Raw genomic sequence first — 14,825 nt, 5'->3', positions numbered from 1 at the left:
TACCAAGGAAGCAATATGTTTTAATACTATAGGTGTCCATAGTCTAGTGAATATAGCCTGTGGTACAAAATCTTCAGTCTTCCACAGTTTTTCTACTGCCTAAATTGTGACAATGCTCATTAAAGATATTTAAATTATTGAACTGACTATTAAGCTGATTCAAAGTTATGAACAATATTGAATGACACCAGGAATACAAAGAAGTATCCATTTTGTTTTGCTTACCTACACTCTAAAAACTAACAGTATAGGTACAGCTATACTGAGGAAAGTGTATTTTATTAATATTGTCTTCTTTGGCCTAATTGTAACTGTTCAGTGAGTGTAATTCTTGTTAAATGCACTCTGGCAGGTGCATTTGTAATACACCTTTAATGCATGTATAATTTTTGGAATGTAAAAGTGTAGAATAATATTTTAGAATTTAACATCCCTTTTCAAAATCTCTGGGGTGGTTTGTTGTGTTCTTACAGGTAATTTTCTTTCTTTCTTTCTTTCTTGCTTGCTTGCTTTTTTTATCTTTCTTTAGATCAGAATTTGGAAGTTTTCCCAGATTTTGAGGTTCCTACAAATACTCAAGTGGATGTAAAACTGGAAAATGAAGACTGTGCATCAGATGATCCCACTGCAGTAATGAAAGGAGACTTTGACAAAGACAGTCCTGTAATACACACAGACAGGATAAGCAGGAGTACCTCATGCCTACACAGCAGTACTGAAACTGCTGCTAAGGGTTTAAACCAGCACCCCCCATCTCAGGTATGTACAATAAACAAAGAAGGCCAAAGGAAACCTGAAAATATTTTTGTTTCAAGAGAAGAAACTATTTCTGACTCAGAGCCAGGCAATACAGAGCACATGTCAGAAGACCTTAAAACATCTGAGGAAGTTTTATTAAAAGGTAATAGACTTGGGGTGGATGTTACCTGTGGAGACATGGAATCCAGCAATAAGGACTCTCACAAACGTGAGCCCACGCTTATTGTCAGTGATCAGCATGAGTGTGGAGCATGTGGAACTGATGGCTTAGAAGACAGCACTGAAATACATGAACTAGATGAATTTGGTCATCCTGAAACTAATTTCACTTCATCTGAGCTTGCATTGAGTGAATTGACCAGTCTTGAAAAACCAGAGGATGCAGACACCAAGGTTCATCTCCATGTTTTGAAAGCTTTGCCTTCACACAGCTGTGAAGTGAAATCAGTCACAAAGGAGCAACGAAGTGAGGAGAGTGAAGAATTTACCCTGATGTCAGGGGTCATAAAAAGATCCTCCTCTATAATATCTGATTCAGGCATTGAGAGTGAACCAAGCTCGGTGGCATGGTCTGATGCTCGCAGCCGGGCCCTGGAGCTGCCCAGTGACCGAGAGATCCTGCACCACTTGGTCCGGAGGCACGCCATCCACCGGAATTCCCTGGAGGGTGGCCACACGGAAAGCAACACCAGCTTGCCCAGTGGTATCCAGGCATCACTCACATCCATCAGCTCTTTGCCCTTTGAGGAAGAGGAGAGGGAAGTGGAGCTTACCAAACTGACGAAATCTGTCTCTGCCCCTCAGATCAGCAGCCCGGAAGAGCCCCCAGAGGAGGTGGATATATCAAAACACAGCGAAGCCACCTCAGGAGATTCAGATCACAACTTAAGAAGCTGCATGGAAACAGAGGATAAAGATGGAAAAATAATCATGGACTTTTCTGAGTGTCAAATGACCACTGAAAGCGGACAAATAGAACACAGAAGACATCCCAATCCCCTCCTCAAACACAGTAGCAGTAACACTGAGTTACAAGGGAATGAGGAGAAAAGTTTTCCAGAGACTTGCTGTAGTTTGGAAAATACAAGACCACCCAGCTGTCCGAAGCAGCTCCAAGTTAATGTCTCTGAGTGCCTGTTACTGGAGAACAATGGTGAGTGCAGCTTAAAAACACCAAGGGCTTGTAATTACTTGGACAAAAATATAGATAAGGTTGATACATGCATTGAGGATCCAAAGGATAAACTTAAGCCGGACAGTTTAAAAGTACAACAGGGCTCTTCCAATAGTAGAATTTCAGGAGAGGAGAGTTTTTCACAAAGCATAAAAGTGGTACCAGATTTTTGCTATCCCGTTACAGCTCCTTCAGACACCTCCACTGAATTTGGCTCACTGCGAGGAGAATGTGGCAGCTCTCTCGCTGATGGGAGCCCACCAGTGTATGCAGAAATGCAGGGCTTGCAAGAAATTGAGCTCAATGACTCACCTGCCTCAGCAGACCCTGCATCAGGGGCCCACCAGGCTGAACGTCCTCAGGAGCCCAACAGCCAAGAGAATAAACTTGTAGCAAACGGCACCGGGTTTCCTTTGGCTGCAACAGAGGGAGTAGCCCTGGAAAGCAGAAAGGCTGCTGATGTGGTTAACATGTCCATCTCTTGCACAGCCACCTGTCTTCCCTTTTCTTCCGTGCTCAAAGAGACCCCTGCCATGGCGGGCTCCTCAGCAAAACAGGCTGCGTTCCCCATCACGCGCCAGCCGCTGGGCTCCTTCGGAGTGGTCTGTCCTAATTCAGATGAGATGGATGAAGAGACCAACGAAAGGATGCTGAAGTAAGCATAACTAATTACTTTATTAACGTAGCTGTAATGCTGAGAGAACCTGACACAGTTCAGGACCTTAATGCACTAGGCATACAGGAAGCTTGTATTTGAGACAGTTGCCTGAGGAATTTCAGTATAAATAATCCAAACAGACAAATGGTTCATATAGAATGAATAATCTAAATAGACAGGAAGGATGAAAACACAGAGAGACTGAGACTGCCAAAGACATCAGATCCTTAATTTTCATGACAAGCAGGGGAATTTAGGTATCTAAATAATCTTTGAGAGCTGATCCTCCTTCCTGAAATCAAGGTTACCCACACCAGAGTATCGATCGCTGATAGTCAGTTCACCATGGCCATGACACAGACTGTTTTACTGCTCTGTTTTAATAAGTCCATTCGGTAGCTAGACTATGAAATGGGGAATTCAGATTGGCTGATATGTCTCAACTTCACCTTCTCAAACTGGAAGAATGGGAGAATTGAAGCCATGGATAGCTGGAGAAGAGGCATATTATTTTTGTTTCTTGCTTCGTTGCCCAACACAAAAGTGCCGCATCGTGACCTTGACGTCACAGGAGCCTATTTCACAGATTGGCACACTAGCAGTTATATTTTTCCAGTATGGTTTGGTGTCTCTTCTGTGCTGATGAAAAACAGTAGCACTGAAATTTCTCAATCCATTCAGCTGCCCAAAATTTTGGCTGTCTACATGGACATTCGTTTTCAACTTTACTTTTATTCTTTTGAAAGCACCCTGAAGTTTTACACACCATGCTTAAGTCCTGATAAATCTAAGCACAGAATTTGTTTCTTCATTGTGAAACAGAACATTTGAGCATGCAATCATGCTCATGAATTCAAGGCTTCCAGATCCATGGCCCAAAAGCTATTTTTTTTCATTCTTCTGCCCTTTAAAATCAGTTGGGCTGATGTAAGTAATTGCTCATCATTGGACTTGAGTGTCTTAGAGGTCTTTTCCAATCTCAATGATTCGATGATTATATCAAGTTGCCTTAAGAGATCCCCAAGCTTTAAAGGTTATATCTCCAAAGCTTGTCCTTCCCTGTTTTCTACTTAATTCTACACTTACATTGTGACTATTAATTCCTAAATTATCTGGATAAGTTTTACTGAATCAAAGAGCCGTTGAAGAGTTTGGCATCTTCAGGCAGCAGAATGCTTCTAGATGAATTAGAGTGTCAAATTTTAGACCTTTAATAGGAAAGGTGTTATCTTAATTATTTCAGCATTGACATGTTCTTCTAAACTCTACTAAATTGTTTTCAAAAGAATCTAAAATCAAATTAACCCCAAAATATCTACCACATGAGGTGCATCCCTTAACTCTGGCATGAGGAAGAGCAAAAGGACCTTCTACCTGACTATAAGTGCATCTGATGGTAGAAAAATTATACATTTTTCATTTCAGTACCTATAAGGCCAATGACATTGTTAAGAGGCAAAATTGTTAATTTTGTACCTCAGTCTCATTTTATGAGCTACCAGAATATTATTTTTTGCTACTCTTTCATTCCTTTGGCAAGTGTGAGTTGCTAATGCAGTTTAGTTTTTTCCCCTTATGTAGACAAATTACGAAGAAATGGAGTTTATTCCCTTCATTCTGACTTCTCTCAGTTTTAATAGATATGGAATTGCATCCAGGTCTCTACTTGAAAGTTGAAAACATAATTTCTCACAAAGAAAAGCCTCCTCATTTCTAGTTTGAAGGTTTGTTGCTGACCACCCAGTTCTATTGCGATTAACTAATGTATTCTCCAGTTTTTATCAGGCCAAAGAAAAATTTAAAAAAGAAATGAAGATTGAAGGATTTCTGTACAGTGACTTATCTGTACTAGCTTCTGATATCCCATATTTTCCACCAGAGGAAGAGGAAGAAAATTTGGAAGATGGAATTCACCTGGTTGTCTGTGTCCATGGATTGGATGGTAAGGCCAGGAAGAATTGCTATTTGTAAGTCATTTTGGTGTAAATTACAAGAAAAGGACAGATGTTCAGCAAGTATGAAAGAATGGAGAATTTAATTATTTGTATTAGCTAAGTATGTATTCCTTATAATGCTATTTGGTCCATTGTAATAAAGGATCTATGAGAATATTAAATATTCCTGCTAATATATGGGGTCCTGCTATCTGTTTTTGGTTTTTGATTTTTCAGTTTTTGTTGTTTTTTTTTTTTTTTTTAACAGCAATCTACACCAAAGCACATCAGTCCTCCTGTGAACAGGAAAAGTGCATTGCAGTAACTCCTTGTCTTTCCACAGATGCTTGATTGTTTTGCAACATGTCCCCAGGAGGGAAATGTTATTTAAACCCCCCAAACACTGTTATAGATTAGATAGTGGCTGACTTTATAAAGTGAGAGAATAAAAATCATTCTTCACTGCAGAGGAAGCAGGTCTTGGGGTTTTTTATGTATATGCTTTCTAAGCAGGAAACAGTTATGTTAAATGTGAACTTTCTCTTGGCAAATTATTGATATAAATTAGAAAGATGTAGATGTTAACATTGAAACAATGGAGAAAAAGTGGTAGAGACAATGATATCTCAAAAAAAAAAAACCAAAACAAACACTGGCTTGTGCCAGGACTGTTTGCCAATTAATATCTCAGGTGGTACCTTCTTCACCAGCAAAAGATTTCAGAAGACTTTGGAATTTCCTAGTACAAAATGATGCATCTCTCAAAATATTAGGAGTCTGATAGTATTTCAGCACCACCTCTAATTGTGAATACATGAGATGGGCCACTCTGCATCTGAAGGTACGGCCCTATAGCTCAGCACAGGTGTTGAGGTGTCCCTGGGGGCTTCACCTGAGCTTGTTGTCTTTTTGTCTTACCTCTGCTGTTCAGCAAATAGAGGACAGATTTATTCTGGACCTGATCTTTGCTGTTTCTAACCCACTATTTATGCAGTCCCCCACAGCAGCAGGTGAGGTCCAGCCCACCTGGGCAGGCTGTGGGAATTCCTGTTCTCTTGCTGTTTCAATGCATGATCCTGAGGGGTGATAATGTTCTTAGCAGCACTTAGCAAAAGCTCCATGGTGTCAAGTTTACTGTGTTAAATTGACTCTATATTGGTTATTTTTCTGTTGAATTGCATCTTATAAAATACCATTTGTTCCTAGGTAACAGTGCAGATCTGCGGCTGGTAAAGACTTTTATTGAACTGGGACTTCCTGGTGGAAAACTGGACTTCCTAATGTCTGAAAGAAATCAGGTAGAACAGAGCTAATTTCTGTCTTCCTTTTGATTGCTGAAGTAGTGCCTTCAGCAAAAGCCTTTTCACCAGCTGAGTGAAACAAAAGCCCTGGGGAATTCAGCGAGTTTAATGTAGTATTTAGTGCAAAGGCTTGGTTCTATTCCTGTATAATTTGATAGGGTGTTCAAACCTATTGGAAAATATTCCTGGCGTTAAAGTCAAAGGCAATGACATTAGCAGTAATAGGACTAGACCTTAGAGGAAGAAAATGGATTTATCCTGCCAGTTTGCAAACTTGGCAGCCTGGTGCCCCTGCAGCACAGCACCAACAGAAAGCAGCAAGTTTAGTAGCGCTAAATTCTCTGGAGGATGTGGAATATCCAGCAGGTGTTGTCAGCTCCCTTTGCTGCATCAGCCATTGTTTCTCCTGTTGCAGTGTTTGTGGGATTTATTTCCTTGAATGATAAAGAAATGTCTTCCAGAAAAATTGATTGCTGGTCTAGGCAGAGAAACAGAAATGAATCCTGTGCTTTGCTTGGCAGTGGAGCCATATTTACGACCAAAGGCCTAACTTTATGCACAAGATAAGGACCTCCATTGTGCAGTCAGAAACATTATTCTGATTTATGAGTACCTGAGAAACATGAGTTAAAACTTTCCAACCTTGTTTGTTCAAAAGCTTTTATATTTTGAAGTGGCTGGTTGGTGTATGGATGTGAACTTGCCACTTCCAGCACACAGCTCTGTCAGCAGCAGACCTGAACAGTGAATGTAAGCGAGTGAAAATAGTCAGGAGACCATTCCATACTTCCATCAAGGCCTCTTCCAAGAGAAGAATGTTTTCAGAGAATGAAACATCTTACAATATTTGTATTTATCCAGAGTCCATAATGGAACCTATTTAGAGATCTTATTGTCTGGAAAAATGGGGAAATTCTCACAGCACTGGAAGAGGAACCTGGGTGGCTTGATGGCTATTTTAATGTTGTAAAGCATCTCATCACTGTTTTTCCCTTCTCTGAGAACCACACTGAAAATTACCCAAGAAACCAGTCATTTAGCTGGTCTGCCTTATAGAGGAAAATTCAAATCACTTTTTTAGGCATTTATTTGTGATGCATTTGACAAGCTCAGTCAGGCTGAAGTGATAGTAAAGAATGGAGATATAATCAGGTGAAATATGACACTTGACTTATTTTGGTTATGATTAACATTCAGGCTGATATTCTTGCACTTTTTAAACAACATGAAAGGTTTGGGATGATGAGCCTAGGAGGAAATCATTAATTATCAATGCAGACAAAACAAACAGGCAGAAGGTTACTTGACTGTTTTTAGTTTATGAGAACATTTATTTTAAGTCTGTACTGCAAAGTGAATATCGACATGTTTTCCTGTGCAAGAGCTGCAATTAGCAAGATGAGTTGTGTCACAAAAGCATTAATTACTCATATGTTTCAAAAGCATTAATTACTCATATCTTTACTCTGGTTAGCTGTTCCAACATTTGATGATTGTTTTGTGGCATCTCATTAGTTAGGAGTTTGATTTAGAGTCTTGTTGGATTGCCAAATTACAAAGTTCTGAATAAGATCTGCCTGTAATTGTATAGACTGGAAATATATTGCTTGTTTTATTGTCTCACGACTGGCAGTACTGTTGCCAGCAAGAAATTATTCGTCTGTCTCTAGCACTCATTCTCTTACTGATGACTGTTCAATAACAAACACACAGCATTTGATTGAGATGGCCAAATCATTTTGTGATGACATCCTTAGCATCAACATAACCCTCATGTCAACGTATAATCCTGTAAAGTATTTTATTGCAGTAATCTGTTGAATCCTAAATGCCAAAAGCTTTTCTTTCATGTGCAGGCCTTGGTATCTAGAGCAGCTGAGAATTAGCAGCTCTTCACCAGTGGCTGCTTTAGCATCATGCTTATGATTCTGAAATCACTCAGCAACCCCTCTGAAGTTCTCTGAAGGAAAACTTCAATTTAAAAGAGGACCTGGAGATTGTGAAAAATCTCCCTTCTTCCCCCTTGAGCATGTTAAAAGAACATTTACTCTGGTTGTTACATTTCTGCTTGAATTTGACTTTAAAAATAACATCAGTCTGCAAGAAGTGTAATATATTTTAATTCATGAACTCATTTAATTTTTCAACAGACTGATACTTTTGCTGATTTTGATACAATGACTGACCGATTATTGGATGAAATTATTCAGCATATCCAGTTGTACAACCTCTCCATATCCCGAATAAGGTAAGCTTTATTAGATAACAAGTAGTATGTAACTGTTTGAGTTACATGAGCAACATCCAGTGAAATTAGCTTTACCTAAAGTGCCCTGTGTCAAAAGCCATTGAATTAGTGATATTAATTTTTACATTCTTATAGATGAGAGTGAAAGAGAAAGATTCTTATGAAAGAGAATCTTGTAGGCTGAAAAAAACCATTAAATGATAACTAAAGGATCTTATTGAAAGTCCTGACAGAGTCTTCCCTCCAGAGCCATTTGTGCCATCTTTGTGTTTATTTTAAAGGAACACAGATGGGTTTCCTATTAATGTAATTCTTTCTTTCCCAACAGTTTTATTGGACATTCCCTTGGTAACGTCATCATTCGATCTGTACTAACTCGCCCCAGGTTTCGCTATTACCTCAACAAGTTACACACCTTCCTGTCCCTCTCTGGGCCTCACCTGGGAACCCTTTACAACAACAGCACTTTGGTTAGTACAGGTAAGAGCTGATGGGAAAGGTTTGACTGGCTGTGGTCCACAGCAGTGTGAATGAGAGGGCAACAACTGGAAGTAGGAATTATTGTAGCATGACTTGTACCTTGAAGTTGGGGAAAATATTTGCTGAAGACTTCAAACCTTCAAACTTCAGAAAAAAAAATTGCAATTTCAATATCTACAAGGTCCATCATATTGCTCCCTGGAAAGCTCAGGGGTGTGCAGCAGTGAGAGATGAATCGTAGTTTCCACTTAGTCTCCCACTTCTCCTCTGCTGCAAGTAAAGAGAGGCATCTCCACAGCTGAAAAAGAGACATTATAATGGAAATGGAATGTCCCACATTTCAGTCTTCCTGAGTATTTTTATGATTGCCATGAGACAACCACAGAATCATAGAATAGTTTGGATTGGAAGGGACCTTAAAGATAATCCAGTTCCACCCCTGCTATGAGCAGGGACATCTTCAATTAGAACAGTTTGCACCAAGCCGTGTCCAACCTGACCTTGATTATTTCCAGGGATGAGGCATTTACCACCTCCCTTGGAAACTTTTTCCAGCATCTTACCACTCTCATTGTAAAGAATTTCTTCCTTATATGTAGCCTAAATCTACCCTCTTTTAGTTTTAAAACTGTTGCCTCTATCCTGTGAGACCCTTAGACTTTTCTGACTCCTGTTAATTAGGAGTGTAAGAACAAACAAGACTTCTAGAAAATTACAGTGTTATCCTTACTATAGGCACATGTCTTTAACTCTCCTGCTTGATGATTTACAAAGGATAAAAATATGCACCAATTTTCATTCCAGGTCTATGGCTAATGCAGAAGTTAAAAAAGTCAGGGTCGCTTTTGCAACTGACCTTCAGGGACAATGCAGATCTACGCAAGTGTTTCCTCTATCAGCTCAGCCAAAAAACGGGTGAGTGGGGCTTGATGAGCCTTGCAAATGCCAAGGGCTATTCTATGGGCTTGTGCTGGATTGTCCTATTCTCCAGGGAGCTAAGGAAATCTGCATTTTGCTAATGATCTTTCTTTAAACATGCTTTTTAGAAGGGCTGCCCTGTCTAAAATCTAATATCAATTCCATCTGTGCATTTTTTTTCTGTGAAAGTTATCAGATAATGTCTGCCAAACTGTTAACATTAAATAAGACCTTAGTGCTGTAGTAAACATGCACCTGTTTGAGAATGAAACATCATTTTTGACAGGCCATCATTCCTTAATTTATGCTATGAGATGAAAACCATTTTTCCTTTTTTATTATTTTTTTTGTAAGTTTAACATCTCTTGTCTCAAGGAAATATGACTCTGTGAGATGAAGAGCAAATTTTATTCGTGTCTGTACTGACACTTCTGCACTACAGAGAGAGATGTATGGCCTCACACTAGAAAAATGATGTCTGAATAGAGAATCTTTTTTCCTTTTCTTTAGTCTGTCATGAATAAATTAAATAAATCAGGCTTTTCTTAAGAAAAGAATGCAAGCGTGGTCCCTCTGTTGAAACAGTTGTTTTCTTTTAAGAGTTATTTTTAATATTGAGTGTGAGCAAACTGGTGCTAAGTAGGTAGTGACAAGGTCACTACTTGAAGTTTAATTCTTTTCTCATACTTTTGTACACTGCTAATAGGAAACAAATACTATGTTAATATGAATAGAACATCTAAATCTTACAGATATGCTACATAACTCAATCAATGACAGGAAGTAGATGTAAATTGGTGTTATTTGAATTTTCCCTTTGATTCCCTAGTTCTTATTTCCATGGAATACAGTTGATGGCTGCTTTACTACTGTCAAGTTAAAATAAAATTGGGTCTACACAAAAAACTCATATTTTAACTTCCCAAGCAATGAATTCCCAAGCATGTATAGTGAGTTAAAGCAATTTGCTGCTTGTTAGCTTGGTAGACTGGAGATATAAGAGGCTATAAATGCAGGTGTTGTCCTTGAAAATGGAGAAAGCAGAAAATTAAATGCAGAGAGAGTTGTCTGTAAAGTCAGAATCACCTGGGTAGATGCTTAGGCAAAATATCCAAAGATATAGACATGTCCATAGGTGAATGTATGAGCTGGAACACTGTGTCAATAGAGAGATGTCCCTACCCTGGCACCCTGCTCCCAAAAGAAGTGGGGAGAACCTACGGAGGGAGAAATGCCAGAAGCAGTGTTGTGCCTACATTGCCAGATGACTCTAAGCCTCCAGCAATTTCTGACTTTCTTATTAAAGTAGAAGTTCCTGCTATCTTTCTATCTCTTTAACAAATGTTCCTCATGCTTGTTGTGAAAATAAAAACCAAAACAAAACCACAATAAAATATTCTTCCCTACTGAACCTCTTCACGTAAGGTTTTAGTTATGGTAACACTCATGGGGGCTTCTCCTATCTTTTACTTCGGACTGAATTGACAGACACAGTTGGTGTGACTGCACAAGAAGAGAATGATAAACACCTTAAGACAGGTTTTGGAAAGGCAGGACTTTTCATTGTGGTGCTGATGGTCAGATTTTCTATGAAAGTCTAGAAATCATAATTGTGAAATCATACAGACAAGGATGGGCCTTCAAGATCATCTGGCTCCAATCCCCTGCAATGGGCAAGGACTCCTTCCACTAGATCAGGCAGCTAAAGCCTCATCCAGCCTGGCTCTGGTTCTGGACCACTTTCCCATAAGAGAGAGGGAAAGATGAAGGACAAACCCACAGCTCTTCTGTGTTCAGAATATTCTCTGAACAATGGGAAGCAGTATCCATTTTCTTGGTTTTCTGTTAAATGTGGGTGATGGAGAACTCAAGTGACCGTAGACAGGTCAAACAGCAGGAGTTCATCAGTGGCCCCATTAGCTCCAGGGAAGAGGCAGGGTTTGGGGTTTTCAGTTGATGTACCAGCAGCATGGATTTGTCAAGTGACTGCTGCATGCAGGGACTGGGTGGACCCTAAGACTCACTCAACACCAATGTAACAGTATGATATTATAACAATTCCTTTTCTTCTCCCTCTCTCTATTTTGTTTGAGAATTTTACTAATTTATTCTGTTATTTTTGAACTTGATCCTGTTTAGATGTATAAATATCTGCAGGAATAAGATTTTAATAAAAATATTTTTTTCCAGACAATTCTTACTTTACCTTGTTGACTTACAATTAACACGTGTGAGTGTTGATAAGTCACAAATAGTTCACAGAAGCAACAAAAATGTGTTTAAGCTGTTATGAATATTTCTAATATTTTGTTGCATGTTTTAATAATTGTAATCTATTTTGCACTGTAGGTTTTCAAAAGCCTTTGAACATGAAATAATCATGCTGACAATGTATTATTTTTCATCACTGTGCTTAATTGTGATTAATGTATTTAATATGTTTGCCACAGGTCTTCAGTATTTTAAAAATGTTGTGTTAGTGGCCTCACCCCAAGACAGATACGTACCATTTCATTCAGCAAGAATAGAAATGTGCAAAAATGCACTTAAGGACAGACACACAGGTATGTTTAAGTTCTTTTATATATTCCCAAGGCCGTTGAAGAATTGCGTTTCTGTGCAACTGAGGTCATTACATTAGAAGGGTTTTCCATCAACATGATGAAAACTCAAATGTTTATTTGATAAGGAAGAAAGTGTTCGTTTCCCACAGGAAATTACTGAAATCAATAAAAGAAGCTTTTCAAGAAGCTCTTTTCCTGATGAAAACTAATTTCAATCAGGTCATAATCAAAGGTTTCTTACTGCTTCCTCCCCTTCCCTCTAATTTTTTTTAGGTGATAATAGAACTAGCTCTTGACAATGTTTTTCTGTAGTCTACTGATTTACTTGTACTGTCTCCCCTTTTGTTCACATAATGAAATCTTTCTCAACACATACAAAGTCAGGAGGGTTTCCCTTTTTTTGTAATAGTGTTTAAATGACTGCAAGATAATTTAAGGGACAGATCTAAAATCATATTTTTTGTAATAAAATCTGTAAAACACATCAGGACTCACATCACCAGAGGCCCTCCTGTGATCCCAGGCTGTGTGTATTGCTTTTGTTATTAGCAGTCTTGTTCATTTATAAAATGTTTCATGGCCTCAGTTTGATGCCACATCCAGGAATAATGTTCAGGGCAATTTCATACCCATTTCACATATATGATTACTTAGAAATTGAGGTATTCTTCAGAAGCAGAAAGAGGCACACAGGCCCAATAATCAGCATGGCTGCCTTCACACTTCTTACTTAAATGACAGCTCTTTCTACCTACCTCAGACATGAATTAAAAGGAAATTCTTCAACTCACCTACAGTGTTTGTTCCTTGGGTACATATTTATCTAGTGGGAGGCAGATCATTACATTTATCAAAACATCAAATAATTTATCTGCAAATGTTTCCTGAGCTATTGTTTCTGCCCCTATAAACACCTCAACTATCTCTACATTATGCCTTTCTTGCATTAGAATCACCAGAGAAATCCAAATGGACTTGTGTCATTCCAGACCCTCTCACACTTGAATTCATAGGCAGTGTGAGTCCAACCCCACTCCCTTAAAACAGGCATGAGCATTTTCTTCACTGACAGAGGAAACACTGGCTGAGGATGTCCCAGGCTCATGCTAAGCAGCTTCAGCAGATCCCTCCTCATGGCCAGTGCCTCCATTAGATGAGCACTGTAGGAATGTGGCCCCTCTTGATGGAGTGACGAAACTATTCTTTGTCTCCTTAAAAAAGGAAAAAAGCCTAGAAGTTTCTTTCCTCAATTAGGTAAAAAGACACCTCATAGGACCTTGGGGATTTCACCTCAAACTTAAGGATAGCTAATTAGAAAGAAGCCAAAAAGTCCAGCCTAAACAATTTACTGGAAAATGAAGAGAACAAAGAAACTAATTGCTTTTGTGGGGTGTTTTACCAGAAGCAAGAACCTCTTGCACTTGGCTCAGGTTTTCTCTGTAAGGAGTTTTGTTATTTTTCCTTTTATTAAAACTTTTCTGTTTCCAACACTACCACAGAAGCCATCCTGATGATTTTATGCCTTCTAAGGTAGGTAGCTGAGCTATCTTGGGTGTGATATAAATCTCCAAGAGCTTATAAGACCTAGCTCGAAGAAACCATATATCAGAGCACCACTCTGGTACCTGGCAAATCTTTGAACTAGATTGCTGTTTCTTACATTTATTTTGGCCTTGCTTCCATTTTCCTTCTCACTGAGACTGTAATTAAATGACACTGGAAGAAAAGAGAGGATCTGGGAGCTTTGGTGTGTAGTTATGATATTTCAACCCTTTTTCAGGTCCTGTTTACGCAGAAATGATCAACAACCTGCTCCAGCCTTTGATTGGGGCCAAGGACTGCACGTTGATCAGACACAACGTGTTTCATGCTCTGCCTAACACCGCCAACACGTTGATAGGCCGGGCTGCCCACATTGCTGTGCTGGACTCCGAACTTTTCCTGGAGAAGTTTTTCCTCGTGGCAGGACTCAACTACTTCAAATAGTGCCTGAAGTATGGGGTAACAGAGGCCAACCTTTCCATTGGGTGGAGGAGACTTCCTTAGCCAACAGAGTGCAATGTAAGAAGTGAGATCAGGTGGGACTTCCAAACTTTCCATTTCCATTTCTCTTTCTGAGAATAAAGTGCTATGGCTTTAAGGCATTCAAGCTTCCAAGTATTGGTGCTTTTGGAAGAAATAAATATTCCTCTTCAGTTTTTATGGTTTTTTTGTCCATATAAAGACATGAGCCACTCCTGAAGTACAGAATCAGAATAAGAAGGTTAATTCTCTAAATGTGATTGGACCAATATAATTCCCATTTCTTCTGAATATTAAACCAGGAACTTGTCTGTCCTTGATTTACTACTTATTTATGTATTAACAAAGCTCTACATTTGTAGCACTTTTGGGATAGTTAACACACAAGGAAACAAGTGTATGTCAACTCAGGTTAAAACCTTCTTTGTGATGGACTGAAAAGTCTGAAAACCATTTATGAAAGTTTCAGTCTTTCTGTTTGATGGAATAAAATATCTGGATGGTTCCATTACTGGTAATAATTTGTAACATACAAATTATACATTCAAATAATGGAAAGGAGTAAAATATTTTACATAGAATGAACAAATATTAATATTTGTCTTTAAAAAGAAGACCCAACTGTAGTTTGGGAAGAATTTAATTTGAGTTACAAGCTGCCAAACCAAGAGGACTATATTGGATTACTTGTAAAATATCAGTGGCATCTATTGACATTTCTTCTGTTTACATTTATAGAAGATCATAACTGACTGTGTTACAATCCT

At 38.8% G+C, this 14,825-nt stretch overlaps 1 protein-coding gene across 1 annotated transcript in view; it reads left to right on the top strand.

Annotated features, from left to right (window-relative positions):
- FAM135B (family with sequence similarity 135 member B) overlaps window positions 1-14,185 on the top strand; it is a 193,706-nt gene extending 179,521 nt beyond the window's left edge. The window contains exons 13-20 of the mRNA XM_005429890.2: window positions 530-2,588; window positions 4,367-4,533; window positions 5,732-5,823; window positions 7,977-8,074; window positions 8,403-8,554; window positions 9,359-9,469; window positions 11,923-12,036; window positions 13,817-14,185. Of these exons, the coding sequence (XP_005429947.1) occupies window positions 530-2,588; window positions 4,367-4,533; window positions 5,732-5,823; window positions 7,977-8,074; window positions 8,403-8,554; window positions 9,359-9,469; window positions 11,923-12,036; window positions 13,817-14,022 (2,999 nt within the window). The 3' untranslated portion in view covers window positions 14,023-14,185. The remainder of the gene's footprint in view (window positions 1-529; window positions 2,589-4,366; window positions 4,534-5,731; window positions 5,824-7,976; window positions 8,075-8,402; window positions 8,555-9,358; window positions 9,470-11,922; window positions 12,037-13,816) is intronic.
- Window positions 14,186-14,825: the final 640 nt, after the last annotated feature.

This window comes from Geospiza fortis, unplaced genomic scaffold, assembly GCF_000277835.1.
Source record: "Geospiza fortis unplaced genomic scaffold, GeoFor_1.0 scaffold382, whole genome shotgun sequence".
In the NCBI taxonomy this organism is placed as follows: Eukaryota; Metazoa; Chordata; class Aves; order Passeriformes; family Thraupidae; genus Geospiza; species Geospiza fortis.
Note: the sequence above shows the minus strand (reverse complement) of the source record. Positions and strands in the feature narration are given on the sequence as shown.